The following is a 16,525-nucleotide window of genomic DNA, read 5'->3' on the forward strand; positions in this document are numbered from 1 at the left end:
ACTCACACGCACGGCATGTGTCACACTTCCACAGCCTCGACGAGCGGGGCAGGGTAATCCAAGAATCTATCTCACCGGTTCAAATCTACACTAGATGTAAGTAAATCCAATCACAACTCCATCCGCTGTGCCATCACAACTTCGGGGTGAGCGGTTGCCAATCAACACGCTCCACCTGCGAGCGTTTGTATCAGCGTCATAGCACTTCCGTGATGGGATGAAATGGAAACTCGCCATCTCCGGCACAAGCTGCTTGACATTGCTCGCGCCGAGCAGCTGCATCCCACGGACAATCTCCCGCGAAGAATGTCGACAGTCTTGATGACACCCTCTCACCATAGGCCTGAATCAAAAATGTTAGCGGGCTGTGTTTTTTTCCCACTTCGATCAACGGCTTACACTCTGCGCGTAGAGGAACGCACGACCCATCCCCACGGCCTTAGCACCCAAACACAAAGCCTTCAGTACATCTACAAATTGCCCGTCAGAACAATCTCTCGAACGCCCCAGACACGCCGCCACTCACCGGTCCCTCTGCGGATACCACCGTCGATGTATACTATAGCCGGACCAGTTAGCGTTCAGTCCTCCCAGCACCCTCGGATCACCCACCTTCGAGCTTGTCAAAGACATCTGGTCGTTGCTTGCGAAGCCTGTAAAGCACCTCAATACCAGGCAACGAGCTACGAGGCGGTCAGCTAAGCACAACTAGGTTTGATGTCTAAAACCCACTATTCAAGCTGGCGACCACCATGGTTCGAGATCAACACGCCGTCACACCCGGCCTCTGCGGCCGCGACACAGTCCTGCGCGCTAGTCAGCCAAACCGCCCAACGAGGACGCCCGCCCCGACGACGCACCTCCACGCACTGCACGCCCTTGATCACGATGGGCAGCGTCGTGACCGACCTCAGCCACGGGATGGTGCGCTCCCAAGTCATGTCGATGTCGTCGTTCGCGACGAGCGCGCCCGCGGTGCCCATCAGGTTCGGGTCCGGGCCCTCGACCTTCGTCTGCGGCATGTCCGCCTCGCCTGTGGCCTTGTCCGGGTTCGCCGCGCGCTCGGCCTCGGCCTCCTGCTCCTCGAGCTCGTACGGGGCGCGGATGTCGCGCTCGCGGTTGCCGGCGACGATCGCGTCGACGGTGAGGAAGATGGCGTTGTAGCCGAGCGCGACGACATCGCGGACGCGCTGCTCCGCGATCTTGTCGTCCCGGTGCTTGTACAGCTGGAAGAAGAGCGGCTGCGGGACGAGAGGCGCGCCTCCGCGATCTGCGCGTACGAAAGCGAGGCGTTGGAGGACACCATCTGTACGATGCCGCTCTGGCCGGCGCCGCGGGTGATGTTCGCTTCGCCTGGAAAGGACACAGGAAGCTAGGTTGGGGGACTAACTGTGGTAGACGAGAAGAATTCGACGTACCAAGTGGGTGTCCGAGGCGCGCAAGAGCGGCACCGCTGACGAAAACCGGGATTGTAGACTTGAAGCCGAGGATGGTGGTGGATGGATCGCAGTGCGCCACAGGGCGCATTACGCGAGGATGGAAGTAGTAGCGCGAGAAGGCGCGTGCGTTCTCCTTGTTGGCTGAACCAATGTGAGGCCATCGAAGAAACACTCAAGGAAAGTAACGTACTCAGTTCCTCATCCGCGGCGGACGAGTAATATGCCCATGCTTTATGTGATAAAACTTGATGCGCGGCTTTCTAGCAAGAAACGTTAGCAGGAGCCACAACATCAAGATAGTGCAATTGGAGACTGATTGGTGTGTCAGAACCATCGGAAACTCTTAGGCAGAAGCACGAAGCGTTCCCGCGCCGTACCGGCCTGCGGACTGCCAAGTCCTCCGGTCGCATCATGCACACACTATTTTAGTATTGCGCCCACAGAACATTTTCAGGACAGGAGCATGCAGTGGCGCATGAGACTGTCCTCGAGGGGTATCGTATGCGTGGGATTGGATGAACAGAGTCTTCCTCATCACGAGTGACCCAACGCATGCCCGTTACACGCACATCACCAGCGGAATTGTGGTCGTGCCTTGAAGCACCGCGACAGGGACTGGAACGCACAAAAGTACCACGACGAGCGCATGCGCGCCGACGTGCACCCGCATTTTTCCCAGTGTGCACACACAGTAAGATAGCAGGGGCGTCCTACGTACCTCCATATCCAGGACACTCAACATACGGCTCAATGGCAGCAATTTCTTTCTGGCCGCCTCCACACGGAGCTCGTCCACGGTCTTCTTCTTGTTTGCAGCAGCCTGCTCGACGGCACTGGCGGCGGCGCTATCAAGCTGGCCTAGATGCTTCTCAGGCGGCAAGTTCTTCTCCAGAGCATCCGGAGGGTGTATGGGCTCATACGCGGACGTGGCGTCCTTCCCGCCGTACTTCAGGATGATCTTGGTACCTCCTGGATGGCTCTGAAAGGAGGGTCTCGTGAGAAGGGACAGTAGTCCGCGGGAGGATCACTCACCGGGAGGAACTCCGTGACATCGTACACGTTGTTGCTGATGATGACCCAGCATGAGCTGAGGGTTGAGGCGTGAGTAGGGGGATGCTGGATGAGCAGACGAGAAGTGCATGCCTCGGGGAGTTGTGGGACGCGACTTGGTCAAGCGAGAACGTCTTCGTCATGGGGGCACGTCAAGAACAGAGGGACAGTGTGGGGTAGGGGTGAAGGAGGGTAAGACGGTGAGTCTGAGAATGCGGCATATTATGTATATGAGAGGGAACACGAGCTGAGATGGGGGCCCTCGGCAGGCCGCGGGCCCCATTCCTTCATGTGATCCCAGTACTTGTGATCCCCCGCAACTCGGGCCTGCGGTCCGGACACCCGTAGCCTCTCTTGCCTTCTGGCTGGGGAAGGAACATCCCCCAGCCAGCCCCACCGACTCAGTGCGCATTTATTTCCACACGAATATTATTTGGCCAGGCGGCCCCGCACTGATCGGGAGGCACGGCGCGCAACGTGTGGCAGGCGCCCATGGAACGATGTCATGTGACCGATAGCTCGCGTTGTTTGGGCGTTGTTTGGTTCAGTCGTTGAACCTCTGCAGAAACCACACCTGGCTCTGGCCTTGTCCTCCCTCTTCCTCCCCTTGCTCTGATCTCTCGTCACTGTGGCCGTCCTGGCAATGTCTGCGCCTCTCGACCGCGAGAGGCTCAAAGTCATGAAACGTGCCGACCTCCAGAAGATGTGCATGGTGCGTTTGGTTCACTTGCCACTCTATTTCCTCCCTTCCTCAACCATCTGGGCAGCAATATGGCTTCAGGGGGAACTTGAAGACGGATGATATGATCGACCTCCTCTCCGGCTCTAAAGCAGCTCCACCGCGTCGCAGTCCTCCCCCTTCCAGGCTCCGCCCTCCGTCCACCCGGATCGCTTCCCGGTCGTCTGCGGCTTCGCGACTGCGCGGTGCCTCGTCCTCTTCCATGATCATCCACGACACGGACGAAGAAGATGAGGGCCCTGTGGCTCCCGCAGCGAAGCTGCCTCCCCTGCTCCTCCTACTCCTGCTCCACCACAACCTGCTGCTGCGCCTCCTCGGAATCGACGGCCGAAGAACACGCTGTATAAGCTCGGTGTAGGCCGGCCAGCAGCGCAGGGAGGGAAAGGTGCCCGTGTTGCGACACGTTCCACCAGCATGGCGCAGAAAGGGAAGCGGGTGAGGGGGAGCAGAAGCGTCAAGCCGACTGAAGCGGCCATACAGGAGGAAGAAGGTTCGTTTCCCACCCCCATATCTTCCCTACTGCTCGTTCTCAACCTACTCTCCAGAACCAGAAGCGCAGCAGTCTGACAGTAAGTCCGGCGGTGGCCTCACATGCATGTCGTGCACTCAGCTCCACCAAGTGCCCCAAGCGGGCCCGTCTGGGACTTCGCACGAACCGCCGTCCGTCAACCCACCTGCCGCGACCACGTTCGACATCTCTTACCCCATGCCGGATCCATTGGCGAGCGCAATGGCCAACCTGACTGAGTTGCCCGTTTCTCGCATGGAGATTCCAGAACAATTGCAGATGTATATCACGAATCTGGTGCGTTTCTTTTTGTTCTGGTGTTGCCCAGACCGTTGTAATCTGGGCTCACGATGAGTCTAGGTTTCGCCCTGCAAGCACAGATCCAGTTTCTGCAGGCCGCATTCCAACAACGATTGGCGCAGCGGCTGACCACAACAACCTCTCAGACCAACTTCGTTTATTACGAGCCGAAGTGGACACACTGCGTTCGCAAGCCGCCCTTGTACCTCAACTCCAATCCGAAGTCCAGGTGTTACGGCAAGCCATGTCCAATCTGTCGTTGGGATCTGCGATCGACCAACCATCGGAGAAGAGCTTAGGAAAAGCTCGTGCATCGTGCGTACTTATTGCTCATCTTTCTTGCTGCGTCTAATTGACATCTCATAGAGAGGAGAGATGCGGTCCACCTACGACCAGGGGGAGCTTTGCATCTGAAGCCACCGCTGTCCAAGATCCCCCAGGACCATCTCAGCCGACGCTGGGTAAACGCTCTCGGGATTCGGAAGAAAGCGACAGCCCAGAGGGAAGCCGGGTGAGCCAGTCTGGTCATGACAACGCGGGACGGCGGCAGAATCGACCTAGTAAGAAACGCGCGAAGCTGTCGAAGCCTGAAGAGTCAAGACCTGGGCCCTCCACTAGTGATCAAGGTGGTTCTAACGCTGCTGGATCTGGGCCAGCCCTTCCACGCGGAGACGCGTTCACCGTGTTCCAAGGTCCCGAAGAACCTGCTGAAGCATACCCGGACCCACTTCCTGCCATGGTCAGTCTTACCGACCTGTTCCCGATCGCTCCGGCAGAAGGACAAGTCACGCCACCTACTGGAGGAGGTGCAATACCTCGACCACCGGGCGCAGACGAGAATGCGCCAAACCAGATGCACGGCAACTTTGACTTTGACTTCACCGAGTCTCTGTTCAACCCTGTGACGTCCACGCCGTTCAACATGAACCTACCAATGTTCACATACCCGGAACCTCCAACATCCCCCTCGCCTATGGCACCCTCCGGCGGGTTTGTCGAGCGCGCGGGTGGCCGAATAGAGCGTAACGACCTCTTTCACCCATTTCGACGCTTTACACCCGCCGCCTCTCAGGGAAGAACGCCTTCACGCTCTGAACCTCCAGTAGACGCTTCATCTACGACACCCCGGCGTGTCCCATCTGGCCGAACGGTCAATCCCGCCGATCTCATGCACACATCTACCGTAGATGCCGACGAAGACACTTCGGCGTCCTTCCCACCGAGCGGCACCACAGTGGCCGCCAACGGGACGGAGCTCGTGGGCGGTCTCCCGCGGCGTACGGTGTCAAGCACAGAAGTCGGGATGCAGCTCGGGATGGGCAGCGCATCCCAGCTACCGCCGGACACCCCTGGCGCGCAGATGAAGCGCACGATGTACGGGACCGAGCTCGACGCGGACACCCGCTTTGGCGACTTTGGCGTCGAAGGGGTCGCGTCAGGCTTCTGGGCCGGTCTTGGACGGCAGGGATGAGTGTTTCCGATGGGAAGTCGGCCTGCGGGGGTGATTATTTGGTCGGGCCCATGTATGGAGGTCGCGATGGGGATGGTACGGGGGTGGTCTTCTTCCTCTCGGTTCGGGCGAACCACCTTGTGTTGTGATCTGACGCCCGTGCTCGTTTTTGCCTTCGCGATACCATCCATTCTCATCTGCTATCCTCACACGCCTTGTTATCTCCATGCGACGCCCCCTTCTCCCCCGCCCGCCGCCGTGCATGCTCGACACGCACGCTCCACGGCCGTACAACGCTCGCCACCTTCTAATCTAATGCCGCCACCCACTCCCACGACCTTATCCCCTCCCCGCCTTCTCGCCACAGCGCAATTTGGTGCAGTGCAGTGCGTCGCCTACCCCTCCATCTCCCCCGCTCCGCTCCCGTTCGGATAAAATTCCTTTCCCTCCCACCACACTTTCCCTTCGACCAACGACGAGCCTTGGCGACGGCGCCGCCCTTTTGACGTACCATTATGACATGATCTATTTCGCCCCCGCTGTTGTGTACCTACCTAGCCTCCCTCCGTCGCCGTCACCGCCCGTCGAACGCCGAAACCGCACCGCTGTCGCTCGTTTGTCCTCGCGTATATGTCCGCCCCGAGACGACCGGTCCCCGGCGCCGCCGGCGCACACCGAGAATAGCTTTGACCATCACAGATGCGGCGAGCTATATATGTTCGCGCTCCCCGTCAGTGCAATGTGCGGGCTTCTTCTGGCGGCTCGGAACGCACGTACGGCAGCCTCCGTCCGCGTGCGATGGGGGAGGCTTCGGGCTCCTGCTTCCTGCTTCTGCACGGCCGGTCGCCAAGGGGACTGACACGGGCCCGGGGCTGCAGCTCGGAGGGTGTGCGCAACGTGTCGCAGCAGAAAGCGCGCCGTCGCGACACAACATAATATGCGCGGGGCCCGCAAAATTGGCTTCAGATTGGGTGTGTCACGGGCGACGGTATCGGTGATGCTCAAATATAGCGAGCCATTGATGAACACGGCACGTGCCAGCCGCCCTTGATCTCGAAAGACGGCCAGGGGCCACTTCGAAATTTGATTCCTCGCCGCTGGGTGCGATGGACACCAGCCGGAGCCGCACAGATCTTGATCAGGCTCGACACCGCTTATAACAAGCCTCGTGCGACGTGCACATCTGTCCTCGTTGACGCGGCCGCGAGGACCAATCGCAAGTGGAGGGCGGAGCCGTTGTCAAATCCTTTCCAGCCAAAGATAGTACAAACGGCGCGCGCGGACGCGCGAATGCGCGCCCGGGCGGCCCAGGGCGAAGTGGCAGAAGGGCACAAGCGAAAGCTACTCCGGAGCGTGGGTGGGTCGAAAAACCGTGAACACAAGGGCCCGGCGGGAAACGAAGGGGAGAGGGAGTGAACGGACCGCCGAGTCTGAGGTATCTGGCGTGAGCGGGTGGGTGGGGGTGGGGAATAGTTCGTCGTCAGTACTAGTTATCGAAAAGTACACATGCGGGCGGGCTCGCCGCAGGCCGCAGGCCCTCCTTCCAGGGGACCGGGTCTAAGTATAGAACGGGCAGTGCGCCTCAGGCGAGTAAAGAGTGTGCAGCAAAGCATCGTCCAAAAGGCGAGGAGCGCGATCAGGCTGGCCAGAGTCCCAAACAGCGAGGTAACGTAGCGAGTTTCAGTCCGACAAAACACAACGGCGCAGTCCGTGATCCACCACTCTTCACTCCACGTTCCAGCGGCCCGCATGCGCGCACGCGCGGGACGCGCTTAGAGGAGCGCGGCGACCGCCGCGACGAACGCACCAGCGTAGAGCGCGACGGCGGTGACGGGGGAGCGCGCGGCGACGGCGCCGTTCGTTCCGTTCGCACCAGACGCGTTCTGCGTGGTCGAAGACGTGTTGGTGCCGTTCTGCTGGGAGGCGAGCGCCTGGAAGGCGGTGAAGTTCTTGGTGGAGGACGCAACAGCGTTGATGGCCATGGACATACCAGCACCGCAGTGCGCGGCCTGAGTCGTCGGGTTGTGCTGGCGGCAGTAGAACCAGAGGGGCGTGGTGTCGTTGACGGTGATCGACCACTGCGGGAACGTGGTGGCGCTATCGTCGACGGGCATGAAGCCGAGTCGAGGCCAACAACGTTGCCAGTCGCGTCCTTGAGGCGCACGCACGGGTTGGCGAACGACGACTGGGTCGCGGTGTGGTTCTTCTGGTGGCTATTGGAAAATCATCATCAGCGTCGAAAGGCAGTCAAAGCGGGGAGATCAACATACAACTCGAAGGTGACGGTGTCGCCGGGGTTGGCCTGGATGTTGTTCGGCGAGAAGGTGAGCGCACCAGTCGAGGAACCGACCATGACCATGTGGGTCTGAGGGCCGAGGCTGCTGCCGCTGCTGCCCGAGCTCGATGACGACGAAGACGACGACGACGACGACGACGAAGAAGACGACTCGGTGGACGAGGCCATGGAAGCGGAAGCGGTGTCGGTGGAGCTCATGTCCATAGACATCGACATGGAATCGTAGCCATTGCTCGAGTCCATAGACATGGAGTTGTAACCGTTGCTCGAGTCCATGGACATGGAGTTGTACCCGTTGCCAGAATCCATGGACATCGAGTTGTATCCGTTGCTCGAATCCATGGACATCGAGTCGTACCCGTTGCCGTTGTAGTCCATCGAGGTGCTCATGGAACCGTAGGCCATGGTGGAGGTGGACATGTAGCCGTCGTAGCCCATGAAGTGGACTGGGAGCCGTAGGCCATGGTGGAGGTGGAGTCGTAGCCGTTGCCGTTGTAGCCGTTCGAGTTGTCGTAGCTCATGGAGTTGTAGCTGTTGCCGTTGTAGCCGGAGCCCATGCTGTTGTACCCGTTGGACGAGTCCATGCTGTTGTAGCCGTTGCTCGAGTCGCTGGAGGACGAGGTCCAGCCGGGGTACTGGGCCATGGCGGTGGACGACGCGGCGGCGTCCATCTTGAGCTGCTCGCCGATGGCAAGCGCGGCGTTCTTGAAGCTCATGAACGAGTTGGCGGCGCCGTCGGGGCCACAGTTGATGGCGAAGACCATGCCGGCACCGCAGTGGCTGGCGGGCGTCTTAGCGGCCTGCTTGCAGTAGAACCAGAGCGGCTTGGTCTGTGATTCCCACAGGGATCAGCGCTCAGCGATCAGCGACAGCAATAGGCGGACGGGGGTGGCAACGCACGTCCATAACGTTCACCGTCCAGGTCGGGAAGTTGTCCGTCTGGTTGGCAGGGACGGGCATGCTGTGCGACCGTTATTTTTGGAACGCGCCCAGGCGGAGGGGACTCACAAGCCAGAGTCCATCCCGCCATCGACCTTGGAGCAGGGCGCGGCGAGCGAAGACTGGGTCGCGGTGTGGTTCTTTTGGTGGAACGTGAAGACGACCTGGTCGCCGACGTTGGCCGACTGGATCGGGTGTGGGTGTGAGCGCGGGTGGGAGGGTGCAGATAAGGCGAAGGACGCACGACTGCCTCGGGACTGAACGTGAGGTCGCCGCTGGCGCTGCCGACTTGGACCTCAATCATCTTGGCGGAAACGGCGGCCGCAAGGGCGAGAACGAGAGAGAGACGGGATGCTGCTGAGCCGAACATGGTGACTGCCAGAGTGTGAGACGGGAGTACTGCCAGAGACGAAGGGTGGAAGGAGAGACGACTAGCTCAGCCAGGAGAGGGAGAAAAAAAGAGAGAAGGGAAGAGGGAGAAGAAGGAAGGGGGAGGTACTGGCGGATGCCGTCTGGGCGTCGCGCTCTTTTGAAGGAGGGCAGGGGCCCGAGGGAGCGGTAAACATGTTCGCAGCGGAGAGTCGGCGGCGACAATTGTGCACTGTCGATCAAACCCCAGGGGCAGCGGCTCCCATTGGCTCGCGCGGAACGAAAACAACGCATTGGTGGCATGCGCCCCTCCTGCCCTCGCGCGAACTGCCCTTTGCCCGTTCCCAGCGCCCGGTGAGCGTCCAGGCCGGCGCACCCACGCCCGGAGGTGTCCGCGCGATTGCGTACGCTGCCCGTCCTGCGGAGCGAAAGGGCTCGGTCGGCCGGGAGGCGCTCCGGGGCGGCGCTGAGGACGGAGAACATATGGCAGAGGGAGCAGGGCAGCGGCAGATGGATGTGGATCGGGCGGCGGGCTGCGGCGAGCCGGCGCGGCATGGTTACCAGCTCCCGACATGGCCGATAGCGACGTGCATTTTTGGAGCAGACGATGGGCGACGGGGTGGGCTGGGTGGGCGGAGGAAAGCGTGGTCGGCGTTCAGTAGCGGACGCGGCTAGAACATGTTGTGGGCCAATCGACGGCGCACATTCCGATGTCCGCCTCGACGGAGACCGCTGCGCTCGTTGCCCTCCACCTGAGTCCACCCTCCCCGGCCCGCAGCGGTCCGCCGTGCGCGGGAGTGATGTGCAGGCACGTGGACGCACTGCACGTGGAGCAGACGCGCAGGACATGGCGTCCAATGGGCGGGCGCGGTGGCGGCAGCTCGCCCAACGGCGGACACAGAAACACGATCGCCGGACTGTTCTCCGCGTATGTCGCCCGTTCATCGTGATAGAGACGGGGTCGTACAGCCAGAGTGAACCGGCACCAGTCCTCGAGCTGAGCGCGCACGCCCCCGTTGCTCATCACACCATCGGCACAACCCATCATGTCGCACATGCTGATCGCCATCACCCCGTCTGCCCTCCAAGGCCACCGAGTGCCCGCCGAGCGCAGAGTCAAAGCCCTACTTATTCTCCCGCCCCGCTCCCCGCCTGCACTTCTTCTTTCTCCTCCTTGGCGCCTTTCTTACTCCCCTTGACTTCCTCCTTCTTCCCCCACTTTTCGACCCCCTTCTCCCCTTCCGGCCACTCTTCCACTCCACTCTCACATCCTAATGTCGTCCCGCAAGCACAAGCCTCTCCCTCCCTTCCACATCGGTAACTATCTCCTCGCCCTCCTCCCTCCCACTCTGACCGGTCTCCAGGCGATGACTACAAGCTCCTCCACGGTCTCGGCGAAGGTGCCTACGGCACCGTCGTCGCTGCTCTCCACAAACCCTCTGGCCGCGAGGTCGCCATCAAGAAGGTCCTTCCCTTCGAGCACACTCTCTTCTGCCTCCGCACCCTCCGCGAGCTCAAACTCCTCAAGTTCTTCTCCGATACTTGCGTCAACGAGAACGTACGTCTTTCAATCCTTCACCCCATTTGCTGTCCTTCATCTCGGCGAACTGCTCCCAGATCATCTCTATTCTCGACATCATCAAGCCCACCTCTTACGATGACTTCAAGGAGATCTACTGTGCGTACACCGCCATGTTATCATCTTGCGATTTTGCGATCCCAGCGTAGACTAAAACATCCTGTGCAGTCGTCCAAGAGCTTATGCAGACCGATCTCCACCGCGTCATTCGCACCCAGCAGCTAACAGATGATCACTGCCAGGTTCGTCCACGTTCCTCCCGTCGCTCTCCGCACTGCCGCCTAACAGATCTCTCTCATCTCTCTCCCTGCACTGCTATTGCTTCGACGCGCTGCTCGCGATGCTGCGATAACCTTATCTGCGCCCGCGATCGTGCACGAGCAGTATTTCGTCTACCAGACCTTGCGCGCCCTCAAGACGATGCACAGCGCCGACATCGTGCACCGCGACCTGAAGCCCGCGAACCTGCTCCTGAACGCCAACTGCGACCTCAAGGTCTGCGACTTCGGCCTCGCGCGCTCCACCCGCTCGACCAACCCCGGCGGCAAGGAGGCGGGGCTCATGACCGAGTACGTCGCCACGCGCTGGTACCGCGCGCCAGAGATCATGCTCTCCTTCAAGATGTACACCAAGGCGATCGACGTCTGGGCCGTCGGCTGCATCCTCGCTGAGCTCCTCAACGGCCGCCCGCTCTTCCCTGGACGCGACTACGGCCACCAGCTCGACCTCATCCTCGACGTGATCGGCACGCCGACGCTCGAGGAGTTCTATGGGATCACCAGCCGCCGCTCGCGCGACTACATCCGTGCGCTGCCCATCCGCAAGCGGAGACCGTTCACCGCGCTCTTCCCCAAGGCTTCGCCAGATGCGATCGACTTCCTGCAGAAGACTCTGGTGAGTCGTCGTTGCCTGCTCCTGTTCGGCTGTTGTCTCGTCCATCATGCGCGCTTGTCCGGGGTCGCGCTCGGGTCCGCACAGTGCGCCCGTCCATCTGTTGATGGATTGAGGGGCGCACATGCGGTCTCGTTTCGACTTCACGGCCGCGCGCGGGGTCACGGATGATCGTGGGTTCGCACCGGACCCGCTCTCACGCCCCGCTCTCACTTGAGTTATGCCCGTCGTGTTCGGGCCCCGGCTCCGTGTACCTGCGCCAATGATCTGCCACTTTCTATCGTGATCCACCGCCTCACTGTTGCCCATCGCTGATCTCGCCTCCGCAGACGTTTGACCCGAAGAAGAGGCTCACCGTCGACCAGGCGCTCGATCACCCATATCTCACCGCCTACGTCAGTCGCCGTCGTGTTCTCTTGTTTCTGTTTTGCCTAACCGCCGATCCCCCTGCACAGCACGACCCGGAAGACGAGCCCGCGGTCAGCTCCCTCGACCCGGAGTACTTCGAGTTCGACTACATGGAGCTGAGCAAGGAGGAGCTCAAGAAGCTGCTGTACGATGAGGTCATGTCTTTCCAGCCGCTCCTCTGAGCCGACTGGAGCATGAGGGCCTTGCGACGACTACATGTGTGAGCAGGCAGCCGAACGCGCTCCCTCCACCTTGCCCCCCTCCCCTCCCCCCCAAACCGAACCGAACCCGCTGTCCAAAACATGTTGTACACCGCCTGTTGTCCTCCTACACCCTCGCTCTGCTCTGCCCCGTAAAGTGTCGAAGATGTGCCGCCGGAAACGAGACTTGTCCGCTTTATCTTATGTTGCCTATTTATGCGCACTCTAATTCTCGCCGCGCGCCAAGGCGTCCTTCCTTTTCTTTCCACTGTGTGCGCGTGCCGGTGTGTCTTGGCTTAAGCCGTCTGTCTGTCGAGGTTATGGAACGGCTCCAGCCGCAACAGATCACGGCAGTCCTGACTTGAAGTCTCTAACAATCACAAGCGTCAATCAAGAAGCGCGCTGTCCATGTCTTATGATACAAAGCACTATGCTAGAAATGTGACTGGTATGGTGGTGTGCGGAGGTATGTTTTACGCGGCTATGTTAAAGACAGCCATTGTCCGGGTGTAGAGAGCGTGGCGATTATAGACACGGCATGGGTAGTAGTGGTCCATGGTTCCACAACGAGAGGATGTAATAAAGTAGAGTCGAACACGAAGGGGATGTGGTGATGGGATTAGATGCTCGAGCTGGTGTAACCTGAGACACAATCGTGTCAGTACGCATTCAAAAGGACCCGAGGATGCTGCTACTCACCGGTTCCCTTGCAGTGGTTGTTGAGAGATGACGGTATGCAGGAGAGGTAGCGGCACCATGAGCAGGCTGTGTTGACAAAAGTGAGCCCAGTGGTACTGGTAAAGCTATTCGTTTGCTTACCCTGGTTAGGGTCGGTGGTGTAGAAGTTGCGTATAAGGACGATGAAGAGCGCAACGATGAGCGGCAGGGAGAGGATGCGCAGCGCGATCACAATGGAGCGGTGGCGGGTGGAAGGGCTGATGATGGGGTACAGCGCCATCCCCACGAGCAAGCCCATGAGCAGACCGCCAAGGTGGGCGAAGTTGTCGACGTCTGGTGGATGGTTAGAGATTGAACAAAGACATGGGGCAGGACGACCTACATGGGATGAAACCAATGGCGATACCGATGATCAACTCGATGATCATGAACACCAGTTTCTTCGCGGGCTGATATTGGTATCTCCAGTGCGCGAACAGGTCCACCCATGCGACCTACAGGGGAGCTGTTGAGATGATGACCCAAGTGCAGTCGGAATCGAGCACGTACTGCGACCGTGCCAAAGATGGCACCACTGGCTCCGACGGAAGGTGAGCCGACCAACGCGAAGTTGCCTCCAAGAATGTTTCCGAAAATGCCCGCCGCCGTATAAAGAACCAAGAAAGGAAGAGTGCCCATTTCACGCTCGACTTGTGCGGATAATGTGAGCTGTGCGAGCATGTTGAGGAGGTAGTGAATCAGCCCCGCGTGAAGGAAGATGGGGGTCACGAATCTGCAGGAGGATGGGTTAATGCAGTGAATTGGTGAGAAGGATACCGAGACGCACCTGAACGATTGATCGGGTGTCTCGCCTTGCCATCCGCCGAAAGCACAGACATCCTCCAGTGAACACTTCTCCGTGACCGGGTTGGCGGTGTTGTTCAAGCCTGTGGTAGTTACCTGAGCGGGGGGTCGACACAGAGAAGATCAACTTGCTTACAGGCAACGATGGTTGTTGGAGGGAAATCGGTGACGTTCTTCATGCATGGAGGGAAACGAGCCCCAAGGGTGATGAGAGCGGAACTCGAAGGTCCTAGCATAGGGTTGACTGAAGGCTATGACCGCCTCATTCAGTCCGTGGGTGCGGAGGGAAGAGGTAAGAGAGTGTACCTTGAACGAGAACGGGTCCCTTGGGCCTTGTTGTTCAACACCAGCTCGTAAATGAGGATGCCGAGCATTGTCGCGGAAGCACCCAGCCTGTACGCGAATGTTAGGGTCGACCAACCAAAGCAGCATGAGGACGCACATGCAATCGGATACCTCTGCACGCCGACGCCACGCTTCTTGTCCTCTATGCGCTGAGCAATGGGGTAGAGGCCGAAGTAACGCTGGAACATGTTAGGTGTCTTCTGCGGGACCTTGGGCACGGATAGGGCTCGTCCGCATAGTCTGGACAGGTCCGTCAGGACCAGACGGATATCTCGCAAGAATCGTCACTCACCCATGTTCTCGTAACGCGACTGGCGAGTGTAGTCCTGGGGCTGACTGTATTCCTCCGGCTTGGGCACGAACGGCTCGTCAAGCTGCTTGTTCTCCGCCGCAAAGTTGTGCTGGGTGACGGGAAGATCGGAGGGACCGCTGGGGTTGAAGTTGAAGCTGTTGTACTCCGGATTATATCCGGGCTGATGGAATTCGTGGTCGGGAGCGGCAGATTGAGCCAAGAGAGGCTTGGAATCGGCCTCGGAGCTCTCGAGATCGTGGCCTTGATGGGCGTAGAGGTGATCATGAAGGACGTGTGACGTGGTGGCGGGAGTCGTGGACGGTGACGACGAGGGAGAGGGCAAAGGGAGGGGGGAAGAGAGATGGGACGGAACCGCAGCGGGGTCGTTATGAGCGGGACGGGCGGAGAATGCGAGGATGTACTTATACGGCACACGCCCGCTGTCTGCACGGCCTCGCGTCGACGCTCCCGTCATTGTCAAAACCGTCTGCCGCGCCATTCTCCTCCGCCTCTGCCGCTCGGGTCGCCCAGTGCAATGCCGCGGCCTGCGCGCGCATCAGGAGCCTGCCGCCCCTCGCCAAGACACGCCAGACACGCACTTTCTTCGTGCTTTCCTCCACTCGTTGCCCGCCTGCTTGCGCGCGGACGTGCTCAGAACACCGTCGCTGCTGTACGGGCTGCTGCGCCGCATGCGGCGTGGAATTGAAGCGGGTTTTCTACTCGCATAATTCCCGTAGCGGTGCACCGTGCGCAGCAGTACCCCCACCACGCGAACCTGTGCACGTCCCCTTTCGACTCTCATTCCACCCGGGGCCGCTTGGATTTGTCTGGGCACATTCGACCGAACAGCTATCGGATCGCGGGTTCCCCACCGCTTATCCTCTCTGCCTCCATGTTCCCAAAGGGCCTCACTCGATCGATAGACCCTCGCTCTCCTTCCACCTCGCCAGGAGCTCGTTGCTAGGCATCCCGAACGGATCGACAACCTTTCGTGCCACTTCCACCCCTGCTACCGGCAAATTCGTGGGATCCAGGAGGCTGAGCTGCCCATAACGTGTCAGCCACACACAGACGCCGCATGATCGAGGGCGAGCCACCTGAACGAGCACCGACGCCTGGTCCCAGTAGCTGCAGTTCGACCCTGATGTCACTGCGACCGCATGCTAGTCAAGAGACGACTCGGCTCACATATGTCTGGGATGCGCAGACAGGTGAGAACATGCTTTGACTTGTCGGCAGGAGACACTCACTCGAACGTCAGCTTGTCGCCCCGGAAGGCGACCACGCCGACCAGCGCGATTTCCAACGGTTTCCCGGTAGGTTTGATCCCCGGAAGGAAGTAGTCAATCTCCTGCATAACATCTCCATTTAGCATTCGCGCCTTTCTCGGGGCAGGAAGAATCGAACCGTGGTGTGGGTGCATTTGAAGATCATCTCGTCAATTACTCTGTCTGCCCCAACTACCCCAGGTGTCAGATGAGATTAGACTCGAACAGAACAGCTACGCACTTGTCCGCGAGATGCTGATTAGCTCCGAGTCAGGCGGAGTGATCTGGGCGAGGATGGTTGGCCGGCGGGCGCAAGGAAATACTCCGACTCCGTACCTTCTCATCAACGAAGTGGTACTGCCATCGAAACAGGGATGGTCACTGACGCTTTTCAACGAGGTTGAAAGTCATGTGCGGACCTTGTAGAACCGCGCCAGGTCCCGGTAACCCACCCCTCCGGTCAACGTGGCACATGATTGACATACGGGGTCGAAACCTGGACACACGCATCTAGGTTCAAGCGTAGTCGATGTGCAATGCCTTAAGTCCGCACCATTGTAGACATAGTTTCTTTGAGGTAGATATGATGGTCAGCTTGCGAGCCACACGATTATCCCGGCGCAAGTACTCACTCACGGAATCTCTAACTGCAAATTCCTGTATTTTCCGTGCGTGAGCGAGAGCTGCAGCGTCGGTGCACAGCGACCGCTCACGTAGTACGCGTGCATGTCCCAGAGTTTCTCGAGCGGGTGGTGCGGCCCCAGCTCCCTGCGGAGCAGCTCGAGCGTGCGCGAGTACGAGAGCTGGTTCGCGGACCGGAGGTGTATTCCGATCGTCTTGATCCTTCCGCTGCGTGGTCAATCGGCGGCCCTGCCTCGTACGGAAAGGCGGCGAAGCGGACACGAGCGGGTACGTGTAGAAGGCCACGGGC

The 16,525-nt window shown here is 59.8% G+C and overlaps 5 protein-coding genes across 5 annotated transcripts; 2 read left to right on the plus strand and 3 right to left on the minus strand.

The window, feature by feature from the left end:
* Positions 1-133: 133 nt before the first annotated feature.
* BXZ73DRAFT_87388 (uncharacterized protein) lies at positions 134-2,632 on the minus strand (the record flags this gene model as incomplete). Its single annotated transcript, XM_048024545.1, has 13 exons — positions 134-175; positions 235-294; positions 315-329; positions 400-470; positions 613-683; positions 733-806; positions 861-1,241; positions 1,304-1,353; positions 1,419-1,580; positions 1,630-1,699; positions 2,158-2,418; positions 2,472-2,526; positions 2,583-2,632. The coding sequence occupies 13 exons, from the start codon at positions 2,630-2,632 to the stop codon at positions 134-136; spliced, it is 1,362 nt and encodes a 453-aa protein (XP_047882860.1).
* Positions 2,633-3,132: 500 nt separating this feature from the next.
* On the plus strand, positions 3,133-5,507 carry BXZ73DRAFT_87389 (uncharacterized protein; the record flags this gene model as incomplete). Its single annotated transcript, XM_048024546.1, has 6 exons — positions 3,133-3,201; positions 3,257-3,469; positions 3,562-3,718; positions 3,849-4,037; positions 4,159-4,351; positions 4,403-5,507. The coding sequence occupies 6 exons, from the start codon at positions 3,133-3,135 to the stop codon at positions 5,505-5,507; spliced, it is 1,926 nt and encodes a 641-aa protein (XP_047882861.1).
* A 1,751-nt stretch (positions 5,508-7,258) lies between these two features.
* Positions 7,259-9,091, minus strand: BXZ73DRAFT_96994 (Cupredoxin; the record flags this gene model as incomplete). The annotated part of the gene is made up of 7 exons (XM_048027221.1): positions 7,259-7,564; positions 7,621-7,699; positions 7,757-8,167; positions 8,230-8,612; positions 8,683-8,743; positions 8,791-8,906; positions 8,966-9,091. 7 exons carry the CDS (start codon positions 9,089-9,091, stop codon positions 7,259-7,261), a joined length of 1,482 nt encoding a protein of 493 aa, XP_047882862.1.
* A 1,273-nt stretch (positions 9,092-10,364) lies between these two features.
* Positions 10,365-12,150, plus strand: BXZ73DRAFT_87391 (mitogen activated protein kinase; the record flags this gene model as incomplete). Its single annotated transcript, XM_048024547.1, has 7 exons — positions 10,365-10,407; positions 10,455-10,648; positions 10,708-10,768; positions 10,838-10,911; positions 11,054-11,563; positions 11,890-11,955; positions 12,016-12,150. 7 exons carry the CDS (start codon positions 10,365-10,367, stop codon positions 12,148-12,150), a joined length of 1,083 nt encoding a protein of 360 aa, XP_047882863.1.
* Positions 12,151-12,859: 709 nt separating this feature from the next.
* On the minus strand, positions 12,860-14,222 carry BXZ73DRAFT_39174 (rhomboid-domain-containing protein; the record flags this gene model as incomplete). Its single annotated transcript, XM_048018323.1, has 8 exons — positions 12,860-12,933; positions 12,988-13,179; positions 13,229-13,340; positions 13,396-13,618; positions 13,673-13,772; positions 13,826-13,918; positions 14,003-14,082; positions 14,128-14,222. 8 exons carry the CDS (start codon positions 14,220-14,222, stop codon positions 12,860-12,862), a joined length of 969 nt encoding a protein of 322 aa, XP_047882864.1.
* Between the last annotated feature and the right edge of the window lie 2,303 nt (positions 14,223-16,525).

Source organism: Epithele typhae (assembly GCF_022376455.1).
Source record: "Epithele typhae strain CBS 203.58 chromosome Unknown BXZ73scaffold_3, whole genome shotgun sequence".
NCBI classification, from domain to species: Eukaryota; Fungi; Basidiomycota; class Agaricomycetes; order Polyporales; family Epitheliaceae; genus Epithele; species Epithele typhae.